We start from the raw sequence: 25,922 nt of genomic DNA, 5'->3' as shown, positions 1-25,922 counted from the left end.
ACGCAAATGTGAGTTATAACTGGTTTATCAATCCCAAATCCCCAGATCTTACCTTTTAGCGGAAGAATACCATGTGTTTCTCTTTTGTATCAAACAATTGATGCTACGGCTGGCAAAAGTAATTGGAGTGTTGATGAAACAAATACATTAAATTGCGATATAGAGTCATGCTGATGCTCAAAATGGACTATAGACGGAATAAACAGAAATTCTTCGATGAACACAGAAGTTTAAACATTGATGACTCCTTCTTGTTTCTGTCAGACTCCTTCTTTGTTACCTTTTTTGCTTATTGCAAAATATTTGTTTACTTCCAACATTGCATGTATATATTTTAACCACATTTCTTTGCCTAGTGTGGATGCAAACAAGATTATATTTTGATGGGTTTTAAATGTCAAATACCAATTATAGCCAATTAGTGCCTGATAAAAATAAAACCGATCTGCTAGTGTGAACACGGTATTATGCAGTTGTGTTTTAGCGTAGACACGTAACCTTGATATAATTAAATATAGTTACCATAGACTTAAGGCATATATTGTTCGTCTGCTGTGATAAAACTTCATATGTAGCGGATACAATAAGTATAAAGGTAAATATAAGTTTTTTTTTAGATTTCATATGTAATTAGGATTAGCTGCGATTATATTAATTATATTATAGTAGAATTTTTAACCAGTCGTATTTTATTCGCATCAATTTCAAAATATTATATATTTTAATGTTTTCAATTTGAAAATGCAACGAGCTCTTTGTTTCATGGCTAGGTTAGTTTATAATCATATGAATAAAAAATATTTAGTAGAACGCTCCAACTCTCGACAGTTCCCAGGAGAAAACCAGTACTAGTGTCATATAAGAATGTGTTGTCGTGACCCGCAATCGGGCTCATTACACACTCTCACACATGATATAACTATTACAAATCATAGCCAGGTAACTAGCATACCCAACAATTAATAATTATTTTTAGATCATCATGGCAAACGAATACATCATCAACAAATGGAAACTGTGGTTTAGGGCAATTGATATCAACCACAAGGGTCAGATTTTATCAGCAGACGTGCAACAAGAGGGGTAAGTTTTAAAGCACCCTATAATTTACAGAGAATTTCATTTTGTTCACACTAGCTTAAGAAGGAAGAAAACTACGGAATCATATTTAATCATGTCGTATCCTACCATCGATGGGGAATTATTCACATACATACACCTTGAAGGATCTGTTTGAGTTACTACTCTTTTTTTTTTGTAACTCGCCTCCACCAGTACTTGCATAGGAGGATTCAGGTTTTTGAGTCCTTACCTGCTAAATTTCTATAATGAATTTGTCCATCATTCAATTAGGACAGTACTTTGAGCTGTTAAAAGAGCTGCTTACCACTACGATGCTGCCTGAATGGCGAATAGTGCAGATCTTGATTAGACTGCACAGAGGCTCATCATGATCTATATCGGTCTCGCAAACGGAAAATCCATCGTGTAAAGCATAATAAGGGTTAATTATGATCTAGGCTTTTTAAGTTGAACAACGCTATTAAAGCTCAAGTGTAGTATAAAGAAGGACAGAGGACCAAACTAACATGGCTAAAAATGTACATATATTCGTTTTCTACTTTTCATAATTACATAAATGAATAAATGTTAATCAACAATTTTCTTCAAAGAATAATATAAATATGTCGCGTCATGAAAGTGAGATTAATGGTTTATTTCGAGATGAAAATACGTGCATATTCAATATAAAGTAGAAGCATACAAAACATTTTTTATTTTATGCTAAAGGAAAGAAGTATTCGCACTGTCTTGCCTGTGTGAGTGATATGAATCATATTTCAGTGATACGACACAGCTTTTTATCAGTCGTCGTAAAATAAGCTTTTGTAAAAAAAAATACAAGAATATTGCAGATGTTTGACAAAGAAGAATGTTATAATAAAATTTCATTTTATCAAGCATAGTTAATTTAGTTTTTGAGACATGAGTTGTTATATACAAGCATACATATAATATACATATACATATGCAGGTAAAAGTTACCTTATACCCACATTTTTCTACAGGGAAACATTTGCCGAATTAAGCCATGTTGATGCAGAAAAAAAGAAAGAAATACTAGCAAACCTGCACAAGTTATGGAATGAATATGTCTTCAGAGGTAAAACCGGCCCTATTAACGAAGAGGAATTTGTTGAGATGAATTCTCAACAGTATGAAGCCGACAAAGCAAAGTTTCAAGCGGGATTGCGAAAGTGTTATACTGCTTTGTTTAGTGATATAATCGATGTTTACCATGAAGGATTCGTCACTGAAGAAGAATTTGTTAACATCATGAAGGCTTGTGGACATGAAAATGTAGCGCTTGATAAAAAGTTTTTCAGTTTTTATAAACCTGATGGAGGGAAGGTTCCACTGCAAGTTCTTATCGACTCGTGGGTTCAGTTTACAACCTCTGATGATAGTTCGCAAAAAGATGTGGTGAAGGAAGCTTTAGAGGCGGGCATATAATCGCTCTTGCGCCTGCAATACGTATAAGCTTAATACAATCAGAGGATTATTAACAGTATGTTGTTCAATATTTAATACATGTAGTCTATATGTAATTCCTCAGTTGAACCTTAGATAAAGATTTATATAAACGATGCATTTGATATCCCATTACCTTTATTGAAACTAAATCAGAACATTCTAGAGGTCACATACATCTCGTCAATCACCAATTGTCAACGAGTGTTTATAAACGTCTGGTAGTAATATAAAACTGTGCATTCTATAAGAAGTTGACATGAAAGTCTGCAATATGATGTAACATTAAAATATTTGCAATTCAAACAATTATTTTATAAGTATGCAACACTGGGTCAAATAGGAGGATGTAGAAGTCAAAGAAAACTGTAACAACAAAGAAAAAGATATTGCAAATTTGTCTGTTTAAAGAAAACGTGAATGCATTCTGCCTTTACACATTTGTTCATTTTATATCAGATGGCATATATATTATTAAAGCATATTCCAGATACCACAATAATATTATATCATATGAGATTTCGTATGATTTTATTTCAGTTTAACAGTTTTTAATGATCCTTTTCTTATTTATGACATTTTTGTATGGTTAAAATGTTGTTACCCTTTGTGATTTCACATATAAGGACATGCAATAAAAGACAACTTCATACAGTCTTTGACAAGGTCCTCTCAGTAAGGTTATTTGCAGTAAAACTTTTTGATCAATGGTAAATCCTAGCTGTAAATCGTGGTCAAACATAAGTGAATAAAATTTCATAAGTGATTATCTTTAAGAGCTTCTTTTATAAGTGATTATCTTTAAAAGCTTCTTTTATAAGTGATTATCTTAAGAGCTTCTTTTATAAGTGGTTATCTTTAAGAGCTTCTTTTATAAGTGGTTATCTTTAAGAGCTTCCCATAAAATCCACCTACACTACACGTGAGGTCTCAGATATAAGTATTTTAACCTTTTGCTGTATATTGTACCTAAATATCAATGAACATAATAATATTGTGGAGAACAATAAAAGAAACAGTTGTCACCTGAACGTTTGCTTATTACAAGAATAAATATTGATAGAAAATAGCATTTTCTTTGTGTAAAATCCTGAAAATCATTATTCCATTCTATAATTTATTAGTCTCCAACTGGTTTAAATCCAGTTTCGGGGACTACAGGAATGCACCTTTCCATCCGTCATTGCGTCATTCTGTCATTGCGTCATTCAGTCCGTCCGTTCGTCCGTCCGCAATTTCGCGTCCGGCACATAACTCATTGATTAAGGGAATTTTATATTACTTGGCACAAATGTTCCCCATGATGAGACGACGTGCCATGCACAAAAGCCAGAACTCTGGCTCAAAGGTCAAGGTCACAATTGGAGGTCAACAGAGCTTTTTCTTGTCCGGTCCATGACTCAGCCATCCATGAAGGGATTTTAATATCACTTCGCACTAATGTGCAACATAATAAGATAATGTTTCAAGCACAGCGTTCAGACCCCCAGCTCAAAGGTCAAGGTCACACTTTGCAAGCAAATGATGAGATGACGTGTCATGCTCAAAACCCGGACCCTAAGCTCAAAGGTCAAGGTCACAATTAGAGGTCAAAGATCAATATGTTTTTTTTCCTGTCCGTTACAGAACTCTGCCATCTATCAAGGAACTTGACTTAAATGTTTAACATGATGAAACGACGTGTCATGCTTAACACCCAGAACACTAGCTTAAAGGTCAAGGTCACACTTGGAGATCAAATGTCAGTAGGATTTTTTTCCTGTCCGGTCTAAACTGTGTCATACATAACAGGATTTAAAAATCAGTTGGCACAGATATTTTCCAATGTGTTATGCGCAAAACCCGGGCCCTTAGCTGAAAGGTCAAGGTCACACTTGGAAGTCGAAATAGCTTTTTCCCTGTGGAGTCTGCAACTCAACAATTCTTAAAGGGATTTTAATATTGCTTTCATTGCATAATTAAAAAAAAAAGAAATATGTTATGTAGTGTGATCCAGCTATGACAAATGCACGAAAATTAAACATATTTCAGACAGAGTACTATTGTAACAACAATGTCTTCTTATACCTAGCTCCACCTTTTGAATTAGAAGTACCATTATCCGTGTCTTGAGTCTTAATGAAGGATGGCCTAGTCCAGGAGCATAAAAGATATGTAATAAGATTACCACTCTTGCCTTTATAGAACATTTACAATATAATGCCCTTACTATAACGAGGTGTTTAAAAATATAAATCTATATAGATTTAAATGAAGCTTATTGAAGTCAATACTTTGTATGTTCGTGCGTACATGCATGTGTCTGTGAGCGTGTATTAGGGTTCACCGTCTTTTTCAACATTTTCTTTTTCTGTCATATAAAGGGCGGTGTCTGCTTAATAGAGTTGCTTTACTGCAATATTACGCCGTAGACACGTGGCATGATTCTCACCCAGTTACATTACACTGACAACGGGCTGTCTGGTCCCAGAATTGTCTTCTTAATGCTGAGCGCCAAGCGAGGAAGCTACTTATACCATGTATCACGTCTTTGTGGTATGACACGGCCAGGGAGTGAAACAGCGAACCCGGACCTCCCGCACTCGATGCGGGCGCAGTACCACTAGGCTACCGAGGTAAGCAACATTTTTGTAACTTGTCGAAATATAAAGATTTAAAGTCTTAGTACAAATTAAAAATAAGCTTAGATATAAAGCATACTTATTATGTTCAACAGCTCTTGTTCTATGCACTGACGGCACTTTTGTTGTTTTGTTTGTTTTTTTTTTCATCAAAATATTTCGATTCCTATGGGAGTTTATTACTTTTTCTATGATACAACGACGGCTGATAAAAACTTTTAGACAAAATGTTTACATCAGAGATAATATTTATTAAATTCACAGACATGTACATAAATACATTAAAAGGAAGTGAATTTATGAAAATATGTTATATTAAAACAATGTAAAAACAAATCATCAAAAAATAAAAAAAAAGAGACGAACAATATGGTAACATAAAGGAAAACGGTAGAGAGAAAGAGATCTTAGAAAATGTCTTCATGATGATTCGGACTCATGAGAAACAATTCAAGGATTTTGCTACTGGTATCTGCATTTTACCAGACTGATATTTTTTGACATACGAGTATACCTATTGAAATACTGCTCTGCTATTTATTTGAATATGTGTTTTTTTCGGGGTGGGGGTGGGGGTCTGGTCATATTAGCTGAAAATAATTAGTTAATATGAAACATTCATGACTATACTTCTAACATAGGAACGTTTCCAGAGGGAATGAAAATATGTTACACTGCATTGTCTGATATCATCGATGTAGGCCGAGAAGTTCGATTTCCGAGGAAGAATTCGTTAACATCATGAGAGCACATGGTCACAACAGCGTGGCTTTGGATAAGAAATTCTTCAGTGGTTTTAACACAGTTGGTGGAAAAGTTCCGTCAAAAGTCAAGGATGCTGCTTTTGAATCAGGAATTAAGATTTTGACACAGCTCTGACGTCTTGGAGGCTTTTGAACCGGGCCCAAAGATTTTTCCGGTTTCAACTGAGTTTAAGATTCAAATTTTGTAAGCTTTAACTAACACTTCAAGGTAAAATCCCAGTTAACGTTTGCAATCAATAATGTCAGCAAGGCATACCAACTACACTATTGACCTTTTCGGACAGTGTAATGAAACTATTTAATTCGCGAACTTACAGACTAGCAATCGCAGTCTAATCAATGTAACTTTGTTATATAATGTGGATTCAGAGGATGGACATTTTCCCGGTTTTAACCCACATATGAGCTTTTGCCACTGACTAGATCTTAATTCGTTTGTATTGTCTTCATTACCTTGTTTTCAGTATGTTAAACTTTGGCTATAATTTATTATGTTACACGATGGGGAATCACATCTCTAAACCAAAGTAAATTTACAAATAATATTGAAGCACTAAGCTTCACCTTTTTATTGTGTTTGACGGAAAAGGGGAGAAAGACTCTGTGATAAGCAGTGTTTAAATCACACCAGGCCTGAACTGTTTTGATTTTTGTCTTCTGGCCTGTTTCTTCGGGCCCTTAAGGGTTTATATGAGCTCTGCCTTCTGCATAGGCATTTTGTACACACGTTTTTGTTTCTTAAGATTTGCTTTTTATATAATCATACATGAGCATTTTTGTGTTTTACATGTCATGCCTTTTATTTCCATTGCGTGTGTTAGAAATGCACTTGGCGTGGATTACGTTTATTTAAACTGTTCTGTGACTTTGGAACATGGTGGGGTAAGAGAAAGGTTAAGCTACCCAGAGGTGTTTTTGCCATTTTTGCCCCACTGCGTTCCTTTATTTGTTTGTTTTGTCCTCTTGTGTTTGCTTTGTATGTGTTTGTTAGTAGTATGCACATCTACTTCATGTGAGTTTCGTTTCGGGGAGGCTGCGTTTGTTTTGGAACGTGGCATTCTGTTTAGTATTTATACTTTTTTTGTTGTTTCTTTTGCTGTGAATCTAAAGCATAGCCTATCTTGTGGCAACATGAATGTATTCTAAAAGTACATATAATGGAATTTGGAACATTTTAAGGAACTGAGATTTCATATTTTATTAAGCGTTCATAAATAACAAGAAATCTAATATCATTGCGAACTACATATTTTATTTATTCAACATTAGCCATACATTAGGCTTTGTTTATATTTCATATCTTATAACGGCAGGAAATTTATTCATGTTCTTCAAAATATCACTTTGCTTTAGATATTATTTTGATCATGTGATTCCCCACACGGTGTTAAAAATTTACATATCCAGACAGGGTTTCGGTTGTGGAGCTCTAAGAACGCGGTTTTCCCTACAGGATTGTTTTCTGTGCTTTAATCGTAGTCGAACTGTTGTTTTATGGCTAGTATAATCCAGCAAATATTTTAACAAACTTTTATTCTGGCATTGTAAGGATAGGAATTTCAAATAGCGAATTCGAATTATATAAAAAATAAGAGATATGTACGTCATTTTTATTAATATTTATATTTAATACCAAGACAGGTGGTCAATACCTTTCAGGAACTATTATCTACATTTATGGTTGTTTACTAGGATACATGACGAAATTGTTTATCACAAAATATAACCTTAATGTCTTAAAGCAATTACTCCGGCCGCTTGGTCTGGCTTCCCACGTGGTAGTACAGAATCTTGGCGCGCCTTTTATAAGCAATTCATTGGTCCATATTAGATGAACTTATCATGTGATGTATGATTTAAAAATCTATTGGATAATTTAGTTTTAAGTCCGATTTTTAGATATTAAAGATTGTGAAGAAGTAAAAAGAAAATCAGGTTTTGGATCTTCAAGTGGAATATAATAGTTTTCCATTAGAAGTTACATCTTTATGATCTTTCGGTTTTACCGACGTAAAAGTTATATTGTTATGATTAGTTGTTATATTTGTGAAATATGAGATTTCTCATACTTGAATATTAATAGAAATAAGAAAGTAAACTGCGTTGTTTTCAATACATATACTAACACAAAAGTTAGTTAAAATTGTGCCGGAAGTCCAATCTGTTTTATTAAGGTGGCAGGGGAGTGCAGATTTGCGAATTCCACATTGACGTGTGGGTACCAGTGTTGAAATATCCATAGAAATCTCGTTTTTGCTTATTTTTCTTTGAAACTACTATGGACCATTGCAGATACTATAGACTACATAAATACGACTCTCCGGTCCTATGCACCTGTCGCTTTCCATGCCAGATGTAGTGAAAAATGGCCAAATCACTCAAATTTTATAGACCAAAATTAGCCTAACCGGGCCTCACTTTGAACTCTGCCGTTTTATATTTTTAAATCCAATTTCGTAGCATATATGTATAGTGCGAACATAGATGCATACCCAGGTGGTGTGGAAAGTGTCTCCCAACCACCATATTATTTCCCTAATTTTCACTTGAATAAAAGTGGATGGATGACAGCCGAGCGTCTGGCCGACTTTTTGTTCTGATGTTTATGTTTTAGCCTCAACCGGAAGTACGGAGCTAGGAATTTTAAAACACCCGCCATGTAGAATCATTAATCGTTCCTCATTCCCCAGATATATTAAAGAATTATTAATGATAAATAACCAGTAAGATAGATATGCCTTTATATCTACCCTGTCCTGTTGATACAGTAAATCGACCGGGGCCAACTACGAAACCGCTCCCCTGCCACCTAAAGACACTTTGTTTAGTGTTCCCATATCCTGAAGTGCTTTATCTCTCTTCTGCCTACTCTACTTCAAACTAGTGATGGAAATTTAGCTCGACCTTGTCCAGATTCTAATACAGTCTTATTTACATTTTATGCAGTTGTATTTTATAGCGTATTTTATAGCGTAGACACGTAACCTTGAATTAATTAAGTATAGTTGCCATAGACTTCAGATATTTGATAAAGCTGCACATTCGTGTCACTGGCGTAGCGGATATAATACATATAAAGGTAAAATATGTGTTATTTTAGATTTCGTAATCACGACCACCTGCGTTTACATTACAGTAGAATGTTAAACGTGTCATCTTTTATTCATATCAATTTCCAAATAAAACATCTTATAATGTTTTCAGTGATACATTTATTAATATTTATTTAAAAGTTGATTAGAAACACTGTTTAGTTTATAATTATTTATTTAAACTCGATTTTGAAGTCAGCGTCAGGCTTATTTGGACCACTCTCGACAGGTCTCTGTACTGGTGTCATATAAGAATGTATAGTCGTGATAGTAGAGTGCCAATTTCGAAAGATCTAGACATGCTGGACAAAAGTACCAAATTTTGTAAAACGATAGCTTGGGACAATATAGGACTTTTGGCTGTAAGGGCCAAGGTCACAGCTCTTTGGAATTCTATTTTTAGAACATTCAAAATGGCCGCCATTGAAACAAATAGCTATTTTAGTAAAAGTGAGTTTTTATCTTATTCTTGATACATATTTATGTGTAAACTGATTCATACTTACTGTTTGGGTCAAGTGATACGTTTGCATAAAGTTAGGTCATGCCACATAACAGTCTGTCCGTACATTCGTCCGTACGTGTGTTAAAAATGTCTTCTTTTTTAAAACCATAAGCTTTTACGTATATACATTATAAGCCTTGTAATGTGCTGCTTGATCTCGATTGATCTAGAGGTGATAAATATGTGTAAAGACTAATTTTTTGTAGAAAATATGTTCTATTTTGTTTCGTTCGTCCGTCTGTCTGTATGTCTGTCTGTCTGTCGCAAAATCGTTTCCGCTCTGTATTTTTAGTCATACCGAGACCACGGTAGCTTGGGACAATATAAGACTTTTGGCTGTAAGGGCCAAGGTCACAACAGTAGCTTGGGACACCATAAGACTTTTGGCTGTAAGGGCCAAGGTCACAGCTCTTTGGAATTCTATTTTTAACATTCAAAATGGCCGCCATTAAAACAAATAGTTATTTTAGTAAAAGTTAATTTTTATCTTATTCTTGATACATCTTTATGTGTAAACTAATTCATACTTACTGTTAGGGTCAAGTAATAAATTTGCATAAAGTTAGGTCATGCTACATAACAGTCTGTACGTACATTCGTCCGTACGTACGTTAAAAATGTCTTCTTTTTAAAATCTTACGCTTTTATGTGCATGCACCATAAGCCCTTAGATGCACTGCTTGATCTCGATTGATCTAGAGGTGATAAATATGTGTAACGACTAAATTTTTGTAGAAGATTTGTTCCATTTTGTTTCGTTCGTCTGTCTTTCTGTCTGTCTGTCTGTCTGTCTATCGCAAAATCGTGCCCGCTCTGTATTTGTAATCATAATGAGACCACATGTGGAACGCAACATCAGTTTGTTTTATATTACTGTTGTACATTGTAGATCAAACGATATAAAGGCAGCATTTCATTTCTGCTAGGGCCTCAGATGACATGCAGATGCCAGTTCCATTCATCCTTCTATTGAAATAAAGCTATATTGGGAGACATGGTTCATGTTCATTTATGGTTCTTTTGCATGATATACATGTATCAAATAATAAGCTTTGTTCTTTTGTTTTTGGTAGTTTTAGCATCGTATTACCACAACTCTAGGTCATATGGCGACTAAATAAGCTTTGTGATAAGCTTTGTAATTTCCATAATAGAACACATATTACATATATTTATATAAAATCTCTATATTCAAATAGTTTTATTTTGATATAGTTAAGTATCAATATGGTCATATTTATTTGCATGTATCTTGAAAAGCTTTATTGTAATGGAAAGTTAAAACGTTTATTTGATGAGTATGTCTTTATTTACTGGTTTATTGTTATAATTTATCATTTAGAGGTGTTTACATGATTTATATGCACCCTTACTTCGTTTTTATGCATGCACAAATAGTTACCTCAAACAAATTTAACATTACTTGCAGCTGAAAGCTTTGACCACACAGGACATTTTTCCTGTTCAAATTATCAAACCGAAGTCTTCTGGTGTGACACTTTACATGTTTATCCCGGTCACATATCATGCCAGAGCCTTCTGGTACTACAACATTTTTGTTGGGATAAGTAACTCGTCAAGAAACTATAGGTAAGAGAAGCGGTTGTCTAGAGTTTAAGGTGTCTGCCGCTCAACCCAGACTTTGATACTGACTTGGATCATAACCAAGCCTTCTCAAATGACACCAGTACTCGATTTTCCAGGAAAATGATTCGAGTGTGGTTCAGATAAGCTTCTAGCTTTCATCACAATTGAGCTTAAAAATAAATTAGTATAAACTAAAAAGCTATAGTTATTCATATAGACAAGAGATGGAATAGATGTATGCACATGAATTTTGTGAACATAATGATTCATTATTATTTTAAAAGCCTCTTCTTTTATATAGATATTCTCTTCTGTATGGTGATTAAAAGCCAAAAGGGGATATAGATAGATATAGAATGCTGACATGCTAAAAGCTCCCAAGTGATTATGATATTTCACTTCAAATTATATCATCAGAAGTATATGCAACTTTATGACATATTCCTTATGAATAAATGGAAATACTATGCAACAAAATTTTAAAGCATAATGAAACAGTCAAAGTCTTGATTGCAGCATACATGTATTGCCTTTTAAACACTTAGAAATGTCCCACTTAGATCAATGACCTCAATTCCTTCTTAAGGAGGTAGGTTACCTTTATATTTGTATGTGCGCATGTCCAACCGGAAGCTAACGTGACGATTTACGACGACGTTTACGACAAACTAAATGTGTTTGTATATTCATTCTTCTGAAAACAAATCATAGACCTGTCTTCGATCTGATGCTTTATGGTTTAATAATGCAGAAATAATGAATAAATTGCCGCAGAAACGCTTCAAAACAATGTTGCCTTAAAATGACGTCATTGACGTCATGACGTTACGTGTCAGTTACCGCGCAAAATTAATAGCTTTTATCTTGAAAGTACGTAATTCTGTGCATTTTCTTTATTCAAACTATTTTCAAATAACCATTATTTGCTGAGATATTTTTTATGCGTCTTTTGCTCTGAATAATAATCAATATTTTGCTTCTTTTATGTAGTGATATTGAAATGTTATGCGGAATGTAAGAAAATGGATGATGGTAACCAATGTTATTTGGAATATAGTTGGGTGAGAGGTTACTTGTTACGGTCATTTTCAAATAAAAAATCTAGCAGTTTGATTTGTAATACCTATTTTTCAGGTTCCGTTGATAATTTGTTACTTATATACTAAAACTAAGATCTAAAATTGTTCAAATTTCAGTAGAAAATTGTGGTTTCTTGAACTGAATTGATGTTACCATGGAAACGAAGCCCGTGACCTATGTATCTAAATGTAAATTTCAAAAGCGTTGACACTAGTCTATTTAAGAAACACAGCTTCAGTTTTTTATTTTCATTTCAACAATATCCATGAGAATAATAGTAGCATGCTGAACGAGTTTTCCATGAAAAATGCCAGACGAGGGGTACTGCTGTAAGTATTCTAAGCTTAGAAATTTGTTTGAATAAATGCAGATAGCACGAAAATATAACTTACGTTAGAAATAATATGTTTTAAAGCTACATCAACTAGAAAGATAATCTTATTTAATATTATTTTATAAGAAATTACAACAAAAAGCAAGATATAGGCCATTTTAAACATCTCTGTTGCCATGGTTACATTAAACTTTAAGAAAAACAGGGTACCATGTATAGTGCTTGGTATTTTGCTAATAATATTACCCAAATATTCCATGTTAGTCATTAACAAAATGGCACTGAAGCCGTCGAAAACCCCTATTTTTATACATAGTTGTTTAAAAATGAGAGAAAATGCGTTACCATGGAAACATGAGGCCCGCGACATATACATTTTAAGCTTATATTAGAAAGCTAATGTGCATACTAGTTAAATTATATATTATGCTGACTTCTACGGATATCAATGAAACTAAAATACACTGAAAAGTGTTAAATATCCGTATTTTCCTTCTTCTTTCAATATGAAATACCTTTGGAGGGTCATGCTCTTCAAACTTGGATAAAAATTGAACTTGAAGGTACAGAGACAAACGAAACTGAGATTTTAGCAGTTAAAACTTCATATTACACGAAATACAAAACGTTGCTGCGGTTCAACTAATTTGAATTTACCCTTGTAACAAGGTAACCTACCTCCTTAAACGACGACAACATGACATTGTCTTAATAGATTGAAAACAGCATACACTATTTACACCAGCAGTGAAAGAAACTGGAGACACTATTTTCCCTTTATCTTCAATGTTAATTTAGTACATGTATGTTTTCATCACACTGACTTAAAATGGCATTGTTCGGGCAATTAGTTAATTTATTTCAGATATACTTAAATGAATGATTGATATATGCATAATTCATTTATAAGCATAGCATTATTTCCACACATGTAAAATGCATAAGCTGTTATACAATTATTATCATTACATTAATTAATAAAGCAATTTGCAGTTAATAATGCTATGAAATGACCTTACATCTAACTCTCTAACCTTGAAATAATCCCTAGAATGCAACAGCCCCATTGACACATAGATAAAATATAACGCAATCTGACCATTAAAATCTTTGCCATAAGAGAACACATTTGTTTTAGATAATATAGGTACATGTAGCAAATGGTGCTCTCTATACAAGACATTAAGAAATAGGTACATGTATCAAACGTGATTTTGAATAGAGATTAAGAAAATGTTCCCCTCAACCATCTTTAACAGTTGTTCAACATGCCTAAAGTACTTTTCAATTAGATATTTTGTCACGTCTGTTTAGGTGAACTGCACTGTGTTAAAATTCCTTAATGTTAAAACCCGATACGGCAACTCTCAACAAAGAGAATATGCATAATTACATGGTTGGAAAAGCACTTTTTTTCAGTAATGCACATGTATTTATCCTTTTACATAAAAGGGAGGTAATAAAAAAGAATGGACGCAGTAATACTTTATACTTTGTGAGTTATACTGTAAAACCTTTGAAAAATATGTTATAAAAAAGTATCAAAAATAGGATTTAACAAGTTATTACTATATTTTATGTTCATAACAGCACATGCGGCAGTCACATAATAAACAAAGCCATTATGGCCCTTTAAGCAGTTAAAACAAATCGTTTTTATACATTTTTTTGCATTTTTAACAAGGTATTTCAGGAACAGTCACTTATATATTACAAAAAGCAATAGGCATTTAACAATTTATAGAATAAAAATGTCAAAAATCTTTAAAAAACCCTCAGATTTAGCCAAAACAGCTGTTCTGAGATATATGAATTTTGCGACGGACGGACAGACAGACAGACGGAACAAATAATAACATGCTTCACACAAAAGTTGGTCAAACATTTTTTTTTCAGCTGCACCAATACATAATTAAAGTCAAGCTGCACATTACGGGGCTCATCTTATAGTTATAACCACAAGGATACTGTTTATTAACGGCATTTTTGACGTACAGACAGACGGATTTACAGACAAACGGACGTGAAAATTGACATCACTTCCTGCAAATGTATCACTTAACTCTAAGAGTAGGTATGAACTAGTTTACACATTTATATGTACCAAGAACAAGATAAAAACTAACTTTTACTAAAATTGCTATTTGTTTCAATGGCGGCCATTTTGAATGTTCTAAAAATAGAATTCCAAAGAGCTGTGACCTTGGCCCTTACAGCCAAAAGTCTTGTATTGGTTCAAACTACCTCTGTGCAAAATTTGGTACTTTTGTCCGGTCTGTCTAGATTTTTCAAATTTTATGAAGAATTGGAACTAAGCTATGACCAGCAATCGGGCTTGAAAACCACGACGCCACCTAAATCATAGCTAGGTCACCAGCAAGCCCAATAATTTTTAATATTAATTTTGTATAGATCATCATGGCAAACGACTACATCATCAACAAATGGAAACTGTGGTTTAGGGCAATTGATATCAACCACAAGGGTAAGATTTCATCAGCAGACGTGCAACAAGAGGGGTAAGTTTTAAAGCACTCTATAATTTACAGTGAAATTCTTTTTCTTTCATACTGGCTTAAGTAGAGAACTATGGAATCGGAGTACCGGCTTTTTTAATTTAATCATATCGTATTCTATCATCGATGGGGAATTATTCACATACGTACACCTTGAAGAATCTGTTTGAGTAACCACTCTTTGTTTTTGTAACTCGCCACCCCTAGTGATGTTAAATTTGCATAAAAGGATTCAGTTTTCTTAGCCGTTACCCTGCTAAATTTCTCGAATGAACTTGTCCATCTTTCAATTTGGACAATACAATTTATATATAATTTAGCTGTTACAAGGGGTGCTTACCAATAAGATGCTGACTGAATGGCGATGGCGATGGCACGTATGTGCAGGCTGATCATGATCTACACTGATCGCAAAGGTAGAAACCATCGTGTCAAGCATAATAAGGGTTAATTATGATTTATGTTTCCAAAGAACAAAGCTTTCAAAGTTGAACAAAGCTATGAAAGCTCACGTGTATTATAACGAAAAACAAAGGAGCGAATTGACATGGCAAAAAATGTTACTTATGTTCTTTTCCTACTTTTCATAACTATATGAATGAATAAATGTTATACAACAATATGCTTCAAAGAAAAATATAAAATATATCTCGTCATGAAAGTGAGACAATGATTATCCTCGCACGAGCGCATGAGATTATATTCCATATATAGTAGAAGCTTCTATTTTATGCTAATTTATGAAAATCAGGGAAAGAAGTATTCATACTGCCGTGCCTGTATGGGTGATATGAATCATATTTCAGTGATACGACACAGCATTTTATCAGTCGGCGTAAAAAACTTTTAATATATGCAAGTATATTGCAGAGTGTGACAAAGAAAAATGTTATAATAAAATCTTTATTTTATCAAGCATAGTTAATTTAGTTTTTGTGACATGAGTTGTTGTATATAAGCACACATATAATACATATACATATGCAGGTAAAGGTTAACTTATATCCCAATTTTTCTACAAGGAAACATTTGCCAAATTAAGCCATGTTGATGCAGAAAAAAGAAAGAAATACTAGCGAACCTGCACAAGTTATGGAATGAATATGTCTTCAGAGGTAAAACCGGCCCTATTAACGAAGAGGAATTTGTTGAGATGAATTCTCAACAGTATGAAGCCGACAAAGCAAAGTTTCAAGAGGGATTGAGAAAGGCTTATACTGCTATTTTTAGTGATGTAATCGATGTTCACCATGAAGGATTCGTCACTGAAGAAGAATTTGTTAACATAATGAAGGCTAATGGTCATGAAAATGTAGCGCGTGATAAAATGTTTTTCAGTTTGTATAAACCTGATGGAGGGAAAGTTCCATTGCAAGTTCTTATCGACTCGTGGGTCCAGTTTACAATCTCTGATGATAGTTCGCTAAGAGATGTGGTGAAGGAAGCTTTAGAGGCGGGCATATAATCGCTCTTGTGCATGCAATACGGATAAGCTTAACACATAATCAGAGGATTAATAGTACGTTGATTAATATTTAATACATGTAGTCTAAGTCAAAGAAAACTGTAACAATAAAAAATAAAATATGGCAAAGATCTTCCGTTCACTCATTACATAGCCAAGTATGTTTTAAATCAGACGATATGTACATTATCACAGCTTATTTTAGATATTGTTACCACAACGATATGATATCATATGATATCTCTTAGGATCTTTTTAGTTAAAAATATTTTGATATAAAAATGATTTCCTTTTCTAATGTATGACCTTTTTGTATGGTTAAGGCGCTGTAACCCTTTGTCATTTCACATTTAAGGATATGCAAATTAACTGATGGACAACTTTAAACAGTCTATGACAAGGCCCTCTCAGTCAGGAAATAAGCAGTATAGCTTTTGGATCAGTGGTGAAAAGTAGCTGTAACCCGAGTTCAAACATTAAAGAACAAATATTCTGAAGTCATTATCTTTACGAACTTCTTATTTAATCCGCTTACTTAACACGTGAGATCTCAAAAACAAGTAGTTTTCCTTTGTTTGATAGTGCACCTAAATATCAGTTGATCATATTAATATTGTGTAGAACAATCGAAGAAACAGTTGCTATCTGTACGTTTGCATAATAAGAATAAACATTAATGGAAAAATAGCATTGTCTTTGTGTACAATCCTGAAAATAATTTTACTATTCCATACTTTAAGTATAACATGGTGTAACTGGATGGTAATATTTAAATGCAATTTGGTCACTTTAAAGACATTCAAAATGAAAAACTTTTCACCGGGAGATTTTTCAAATCTTATCCTTTTTTAGGGAGATAATTAAGAAATGAAATGATCTTTTTCGGTGTTCATGCGAAACGAACGACAGAATAGATTCGGCAAATCAATGAATCGCGCTAGCGATTCATGTTTAATTTGCCGATCCTATTCTGTCGTTCATTTCGCATGAACACCGAAAATAATAGTTTCATTTCTTATATTTACATTATATTTCTTTCCATTTGTAAACTATATAATATTATAAATTGCATATAATTTGTAGCATTTAACATTAAAATCAGCTTCCCGGCCATTTTGTTCAACAGACGGAACAACTGCAACGTCATCTAAAGAACGCTCTCCCTGCCTATACGCGGACGTTGTCAAAACGTCGCTCGGTTATCACTTAGCAGCGATGACGTAACTTTCGCGCCTTTCCTTTTGCTGTTCATAAGAAATGAACGTCAACAGTTTCAATGGAAAAGAATAGGGCGAATGTAAATATTTGATTTTGAAGTTAACATTGATGCCTATGGGAAATGAAGAATTTCTTTGATTATGAAAATCTGAACTTGAGTTTTGAGAAAATTTTGCGGTAGAAAGTTGCATTATATGATTCTGATACAAATATCAAAAAGAAATCTAAACTTCCCCGTAGGGAAAAGGAGAAAATCATTTTTTCTAGTTTTCAGGGGAGATAACTCATGATAAATTATCGGGGGAGGTAGTCTAAAGGAAATTTTTGAAAACTTCTGTCACTATATAACTTGTCAATATATGCACCTAATTTCTGTCGTGTGACATTTTTAAAGCTTACATTATCAAGTTGTATGTACGCTTTTGGTGAAATTGAGGCCTATTACACCATGTTATCCTTAAGTTGTAGGTCGTTGTATGTCTGAAAAGGTAAGACGTAGATTTATAAAAGCTAATTTCTTCTCCTTGTTATGAAATGCTAAACATAGCATGAATATAGCTCTTAATGAAGACAAATCTAAGTAGAGTTTCAGATTTAAAGACTTTTGTCAAACACTTGATGATGTTTCTCATCTTTTTTTGCATCGGTATTGCGCTCATGCACGGCCTGTTAACACTGGCTCCCTCTCTTTTGACTGTGTTGTTGAAAAAAAAGAGCCAATGAACCTTCCAAGGGGGCGCTAATGACCGAAAAATTTAAACAATGGAAGAGGGTGAGTTGATAATTTACTGTCTTTAACAAATTCACAGGCTGTGACATGTGTGTATGCTTCTTTATCTTCATGGTTGATACATCGTGGTTTTGTGTCTTTCAGTTTTTGAACGTGTCCATCACTTTTAAATACTCATCCTTGCTTTTCCCTAAATCCACAACACAAAAAGATAATAAAGAAGGGTAAATTTCTCGGAAGCACATAGCACCACAAACCTAGCCTCAGAGCCACGCATTTAAAAGGTAGGCCCACAACAAAAGAAACCTATAACGGAAACACATTATAGACGGGTTGCTTCCAAAATTCAACAAGTACATTTTAATTTTATACAAAATATAGAAAAAGTGGAAGGAAGGGGTGGAAGGAAGGCGTAGGGGTAGAAAGGGGATGTGGGGGAGCGGGAAAAGTGGAACAAGGATGAATATTCAAAAGGGAAAGCTACGTTCCTTAATTACAGTTACCCTACAACGTAATCCACAGTAGCGCAGACACTTGCGTACAAAAGACACAGACATACACACACACACATAAGATTAAGGTGGGAACGATACTAGGGGAAAGGATGAGTGTGGGGGCAATAGGGAGAGTGAGGAGAAAGAGGAAAGAAACGCTAACAACAAACAAGACAATATACACAACACAAGATGCAAGACGGACAGAAAACAAGTTGAAAATAAGGGCACTGCCTTGGACAGTCAGAAACCTATATAAAGGAAACTGCGGGTTTAAAAACGTCTTTAGGGCATGCCAACTTCACACTTACCCTATTTTCAACAAGTTAGACAACATGATGTAAATAAAATCATTCCTCTAACATAAGTTATCATATTAAATAAAACATAAAAGTACGGTAAATCTAAGGTATAACTAAACCAATATACTCAACAACTTGTCTGAAGTCAGAGCACCAAATGCTTAACATTTAAGGGCACGACTTCATACGTCCGTTTTATGTAGGATTTAGGAAATAATATCAAGCAGAGACTTACCCTAATGCAATCTGGAAAGTAGATCCCTCGGAAGCACCGAGAACAAGGCAAACAGTGTAAGTTGCAGACTCTGTTTGATTGAGTCTGTTCATGAGCAGTAATGGAAAATGCAACACTGCCCACATCCCCTAGCACCGGCTTAAGCAGTATTCAATCTTCAAATCTAAATGAGTTGAAATCAATGATCTCGAAGGACCAGAAAATATAACAACACTGAGATGAAGTCGGGGCGACTTTTTACGGCCGCCACACAGTAGCCTTCTTTACACAAGGGAAACAATCCGTTTATATAGTGAAATTTTTAAGTGAACACCGTTTGTTAATCCTAACTCTGTCCATGTTATATCTGTGTAAAGGAAAAGTAAAACCTATCTATAGTCTGTTTGTTGACAAATTTCACCACAGAAAATGTCACACTTTCCCCAGGGCATTAACTTATTTGATCTTTACATAGTTTTCTATTCAGATTGCTAATCCATCTCCAACTGGAATATTACTGTTTTCCATTAGAAGTTATGTATTTAAAATTGTCCGGTTTTACCCCAATAAAAAATCATATTGTTGTTATAATTAGTTGTAATATTTGTATATTTCGAGGGTTCAACGCAATAAGGGCGTATCTACATATAATAATTATATGTAGATACGCCCTTATTGCGTTGAACCCTCGATTTGTGAACTATGAGATGTCTCATACTAGAAACTTAACAAAAATAAGAAAAGAAACTGTGCTGTTTTCAATACATAAACCCTAACACAAACGTTAATCAAAATTGTGCCGGCAGTTCCTTGCACAATGCAAGATCTGTTTTAGGTCAGCGGGAACTAATTCATTTTCCCATGGCCCACATTGTAATGTTTCCGGTCACGGGCCTTTCCTAACATTTAAAATTTTGATGCAAACTACTCAGGACGAAAGAACTATTCAAGAACTATCGAAAAACTGCAAGACATGTACACTTTTGTGCACTTTTTTTTCTTTGAACTCTGTTACCAATAGTCCGGCAGTCTTTTTTTTTTACTTTTCATGAAAATGCTCTATTGATAAAACATGCATATTTCTCAAACAAAATGTATCATTTCGTATAATTTTAGCTAGTAATCATGGATTAGAGTTTTAATTTATGAAATAAGATAGTTTTTAAACACATCTAACATATTTTACACAAATGGGAAATCATTTTACATGGTAAATATCCGCCGCGGAATACCTTATACTTTTCCAAACTAGCTTCCAGCTGACCTTTATAAAGACACTGTTCCCTTGGAGTTCATTCTCTCTCTCCTGCATACTCTACTAAATGTTGATGGAAAATTTACCTGGACCTTGTCTAAATTCTAAAACAGTCTTATTTACATTGTATGCAGTTGCATTTTATAGCGTAGACATGTAACCTTGAATTAACTAAGTACAGTTAGGTATATCGTTTGCTGCTTTGATAAAATTGCACAATCGTGTCACTATCATAGCGGATACAATACGTATAAAGGTGAATATGTTCTACTTTAGTTTTCTTATGTAATCATGATCACCTGCGTTTTAAACTTTACATTACAGTAAAATGTTTAGCATGTCATCTTTTATTCACATGAATTTCCAAATCAAATATCTTTTGTTTTCAGTAAGCCGTTTGTTAATTTAGGGATGGGAACGAATATTCGAAAATCGGCTGAATATTCGAATATGAAAATCAAGTTCAAGTATTCGTAAATTAGTGTAATAGTTTTTCAAAATAGGTATCGTTGATTTTAAGCAATCTAAGCATGCTAAGTATGTAGAATAAAACTCGTTTGTTTTGTCGTGTTTGTTTATCGCGTGTCAAAAATTGTCCAAATAACAAGAAAATTGCAGTGCATAATCATGATATTTGGCAGAGGCCATCGTTACGGATTAATAGTTTGCAACAGGCGTGAATGTGATGCCTTTTTATCTTTTGTTCATTTTAACTGGCGCCTGTTTAATGTAACAAATTTTAAAAGTTGTGTGTCTCACAGTGTTCCAGGATTTACGTTTTACGAAAACGAACAACCAGTCACGCCTATAACTCTATTCATATAACTCTTTCGTTGTTCAATGATTCGGAATAACTCAAATGTTTTTCTCTAATAAATATGCTTAAAAAACATTTTAACATTCTTACTTTAAGTTTGATATCCGCTTAACAACATTGAATTACGCCCTATCAAATTGACGGATACAATATACATGTACATGTAGAGCTGTACGTTGATACCATCGTACGTTTATGATTGTGATACTTTTTGTAGCTGTATAAGCTACAAATGAATGAAAATTGACACGTTGATTTATGCATGTATGTCAAGATATAGGACTTGAAATTTAAAACGGGGAGAATATGTGTTGGTGACCGGGTAGCTCAGTCGGTGGAGCATCGAGACGGTATTCAGAGGCCCCGGGTTCGTGTCCCGGTCTGGCTGCACATTTTTCTCACCCTGTGACATTTAGCGCCCAACGTCTGGCCGTGGCGGCATTACACTGGTTAGTCTCGGACGCCTGTAATTGCTTATATATAAAGTACTCGCTGAAATTCGAGGACGAATTTCAAAATGGTGGGGAAATATGTCATGGTATAGGACTTTAATATTAAAACGGAGAGAAAGTGTGTAGGCGGCCGGGCAGCTCAGTCAGTAGACCATCGGAACGGTATTCCGAGGCCCGGGTTCGAGTCCTAGTGTGGCTGCACCTTTTTTCTCGCCCAGTGAAATGTAAATGAAATTATCAATGTTTATTTATTTATTTGTTTTCCCGTAACTTGACTAAAAAGCAGCCCTTGACAGTTTATCCAACAGTCCATAATTATTTATTACGATAATTCACGTTTTAAACACCGGAGTACATGTATATTGTGCATATGCCAATCACTTACTAAGTATTAAAAGCTTCCATTAAACAAGCCGAATATTCGAATATGGCAAACCGAATATTCGAATACTGATTTCAGTATTCGTTCCGATCCCTAGTTAATATTTATTTAAAGGTTAATTAGAAACACTGTTTAGTTTATAATTATTTGTTTAAACTCGATTTCGACGAAAACTACTACTCTCGACAATTCCCTGTACTGCTGTCATATAGGACTGTGTGGTCGTGACCCCCGATCGGGCTCGAACACACGAGACCACCTTAACCCCTATACAATTGCTGAGTCACTAGCAACCTCAATAATCAATAATATTAGTTTTAGTTTAGATAATCATGGCAAACGACTACGTCATAAACAAATGGAGACTGTGGTTTAGGGCGATGGATATCAACCACAAGGGTCAGATTTCATCAGCAGACGTGCAACAAGAGGGGTAAGTTTTAAAGCACCCTTTAATGTACACTGAATTTCGTTATTTTCATACTGGCTTAAGTAGAGAACTATGGAATCTGAGTACACCGGATTTTTATTTAATCATATCGTATTCTGTAACCGATGGGGGACTATCTTGAAGAATCCGTTTGAGTTACCGCTCTTTGTTTTTGTAACGTGATGGTATATTTGGATAGGAGGATTCAGTTTTCTTAGCCCTTACCCTGTTAAATTTCTAGAATGAACTTGTCCATCTTTCAATTTGGACAGTATCACTAGCTTTTAAAAGGGGTGCTTACCAATAAGATGCTGACTGAATGGCGAACAGTGCAGATCTTGATCAGACTGCACGGATGTACAGGCTCATGATGATCTACACTGTTCGCAAAGGCAGAATCAATCGTGTCCAGGATAATAAGCCTTTAGGGTTAATCGTGACATATGCTTCCAAAGAACAAGGTTCTGAAAGTTGAACAAAGCTATGAAAGCTTAGCGCTCTTGTGTATTATAAAGGACAAAGGAGCGAACTGACATGGCCAAAAATGTCTACATATATTCTTTTTCTATTTTTCATAATAATATGAATGAATAAATGTTAAACAACAATATCCTTCAAAGAATAATATAAAATATATCTCGTCATGAAAGTGAGACAATATTTATCTCGAAAGAGTTCACTTTTGAGATAATTACATGTATATTCCATATCAAGTAGAAGCATACTTAAACAATTTTTTATTTTATGTTAATTTATGAAAACCAAGGAAAGAAGTCGCACTGTCCTGCCTGTGCGGCGTAATTTATGAATTCAAGAGTATTGCAGATGTTTGACAAAGAAGAATGTTATAATAAAATTTTTAATTCTATCAAGCACAGTCAATTTAGTTTTTGTGACATAAGTTGTTATTTATAAGCATACATATAATATACATATGCAGGTAAAAGTTACTTGATATCCTCATTTTTCTGTAGGGAAACATTTGCCGAATTAAGCCATGTTGATGCAGAAAGAAGGAAAGAAATACTAGCCGACCTGCACAAGTTATGGAATGAATATATCTTCAGAGGTAAAACCAGCCCTATTAACGAAGAGGAATTCGTTGAGATGAACTGTCACCAGTATGAAGACGACAAAGCAAAGTTTCAAGCGGGATTGCGAAAGTGTTATACTGCTTTCTTTAGTGATATAATCGATGTTTGCCATGAAGGATTCGTCACTGAAGAAGAGTTCGTTAACATCATGAAGGCTGGTGGACATGAAAATGTAGCGTTTCATAAAAAGTTTTTCAGTTTTTATAAACCCGATGGAGGGAAGGTTCCACAGCAATTTCTTATCGACTCGTGGGTCCAGTTTACAACCTCTGATGATAGTTCGCAAAAAGATGTGGTGAAAGAAGCTTTAGAGACGGGCTTATAATCGCTCTTGTGCATTCTGTAATACGTGCTGGCTTATATAATCAGAGGATTAATAGTACATTGTTAATAATTCCTTAGATAAATATTTATGAAAATAATGCATTTAATTTCCAATTACCTTTAATGCAACAAAGTCATAACCTTCTAGATGTCACATATCTCGTCTATCAACGATTTTTAACGAGTATTTACAAACGTTAAGAATATTTACAAACGTGTGATAGTAACATAAAAGCGTGCATTTTGTATGAAGTTGACACGGAAGTTTGCAATACGATGTAACATTAAAATATCTGCAATTCAAACTATTATTTTAAAAGTATGCAACATTTTGTCAAATAGGAGGATGTGGAAGTCAAAGAATAAAATATGGCAAAGTTGCCTGTATAAAGAAATCGTGAATGCATTCTGCCTTTACACACATTACACAGCCAAGTATTCAGTATTCAGATGATATGTACATTATCACAGCTTATTCTAGATATTGTTAACACCATAATATTATATCACATGAGATCTGTTAGAGGCTTATGCCTTTTATATTTCGTATGTGTTCGAAAACAAAGCAGAAAGCGGTATGGGTGGCACAGAAACGCTAAAATATCGCCATGTCTACAACTTCTAAAGTTGATAGGAAGCAAATGGTTGGTCGCTGCACGGAAAGTCATGTATGTATGAAATCATTGTTCAATCGTGCATCGAATAGCATTCGCTAATTTTTCATTATAGTAATATTAGAAAGAAAAAAGTAAGAATTCCTTACCTGTATCACTGTTTTTACGTCAATACCATCATAACCTGTGATCACAACAGAAGCATTTCCATACAAAACCCAAAGGTTATGATTTTGGAGATTACAGGTCGTGAAGCACGCGACTTCCAAGCACGCGAAAAAAATTAAACCAATCAGCGACCGCTAAGAACAGATCAATTTCATTAAACTCACAAAAAATGGCTCTGGCGCTGTCAATCAAACTTGGTTGATTTACATATCAATGACGCATGATTTTAAGTGCGGAATCCCAGCTGAATATTTCTTCATATGTGGCAATTTGTAAAGTATTTATTTAGGAAGATTAAATTTTATTTTTTATGATTTTTCCAAAGCGATAAATACGTGTCATATGTTGTTGTCCTTTGACTTCTGAGTGTTATACATGAAATATTGAATCTACCATTTGGTACGGGACGATGATATAATAGAGGTTATTTCACTACCTTCAACCGTGTTCAAATAATGGTTCCATTTTAGACAATCATTTCAATTGAAGTGCATGCCATGAATTCCCAGTCAATTACTACCATTTTATATTTTAGGCAGTAACGTACTATGACAAGTCTATATCTGCATGTAGTTCTCGTATGGCTATTAGTGTGTTACATTATCGCATTCACATTAACCGTTAATAAATAGGCTATAGTATTTATTTTTAACCATCGGTTTTCAAGAAATTACTTAAAGTGTTAAAGACCCACCATGACATTTTTTCCTCCCACATGAACTTGGTGCAAATAATTCTGGTAACACTGGTTAAAAACAGCTATTCTATACAAGATGACAGGTGGACAATTTAGTTCCTGTTTTCACAACTTCATCTGCAAACTGATTCAGCCATTCTCTTTTCAGTAGTTTTATCAATATAGAATAATCAATATAGAATAATAACTTTCTTACACTGTAGATACAAAGTGTGGTCTAAACTCACCTTAATAC

The 25,922-nt window shown here is 34.2% G+C and overlaps 2 protein-coding genes across 4 annotated transcripts; both read left to right on the top strand.

Annotated features, from left to right (window-relative positions):
• The first annotated feature begins 480 nt into the window (after positions 1 to 480).
• LOC123531773 (sarcoplasmic calcium-binding protein-like) lies at positions 481 to 3,602 on the top strand. The gene is made up of 3 exons (XM_045313011.2): positions 481 to 595; positions 977 to 1,083; positions 2,070 to 3,602. Exons 2-3 carry the CDS (start codon positions 983 to 985, stop codon positions 2,512 to 2,514), a joined length of 546 nt encoding a protein of 181 aa, XP_045168946.2. The 5' UTR covers positions 481 to 595; positions 977 to 982; the 3' UTR covers positions 2,515 to 3,602.
• A 1,128-nt stretch (positions 3,603 to 4,730) lies between these two features.
• On the top strand, positions 4,731 to 25,631 carry LOC123531804 (sarcoplasmic calcium-binding protein-like). 3 transcript variants are annotated; one of them, XR_008366101.1, is made up of 5 exons: positions 4,731 to 5,147; positions 5,795 to 8,996; positions 14,928 to 15,034; positions 16,370 to 16,550; positions 16,852 to 18,011. XR_008366101.1 is itself a non-coding variant. In XM_045313061.2 (3 exons), the coding sequence occupies exons 2-3, from the start codon at positions 22,693 to 22,695 to the stop codon at positions 24,207 to 24,209; spliced, it is 546 nt and encodes a 181-aa protein (XP_045168996.2). In that variant the 5' UTR covers positions 16,056 to 16,550; positions 22,682 to 22,692; the 3' UTR covers positions 24,210 to 25,631. The 3 variants fall into 3 exon arrangements, 2 of the variants coding, with proteins under 2 accessions (XP_045168996.2, XP_045168998.2); XM_045313061.2 differs by lacking the exons at positions 4,731 to 5,147; positions 5,795 to 8,996; positions 14,928 to 15,034; positions 16,852 to 18,011 and adding exons at positions 22,682 to 22,793; positions 23,765 to 25,631 and having other exon boundaries at positions 16,056 to 16,550; XM_045313063.2 differs by lacking the exons at positions 4,731 to 5,147; positions 5,795 to 8,996; positions 14,928 to 15,034; positions 16,370 to 16,550; positions 16,852 to 18,011 and adding exons at positions 20,704 to 20,965; positions 22,682 to 22,793; positions 23,765 to 25,631.
• Positions 25,632 to 25,922: the final 291 nt, after the last annotated feature.

This window comes from Mercenaria mercenaria, chromosome 11 (genome assembly GCF_021730395.1).
Source record: "Mercenaria mercenaria strain notata chromosome 11, MADL_Memer_1, whole genome shotgun sequence".
Taxonomy (NCBI): domain Eukaryota; kingdom Metazoa; phylum Mollusca; class Bivalvia; order Venerida; family Veneridae; genus Mercenaria; species Mercenaria mercenaria.
Note: the sequence above shows the minus strand (reverse complement) of the source record. Positions and strands in the feature narration are given on the sequence as shown.

Bases quoted from the DNA above. Each gene is read 5' to 3' on its own strand.
- LOC123531773 (XM_045313011.2), top strand. From the start codon at position 983: ATGGCAAACGAATACATCATCAACAAATGGAAACTGTGGTTTAGGGCA. The intron at 1,084-2,069 runs GTAAGTTTTAAA...ATTTTTCTACAG, and splicing joins GCAGACGTGCAACAAGAGGG to GGAAACATTTGCCGAATTAA.
- LOC123531804 (XM_045313061.2), top strand. From the start codon at position 22,693: ATGGCAAACGACTACGTCATAAACAAATGGAGACTGTGGTTTAGGGCG. The intron at 22,794-23,764 runs GTAAGTTTTAAA...ATTTTTCTGTAG, and splicing joins GCAGACGTGCAACAAGAGGG to GGAAACATTTGCCGAATTAA.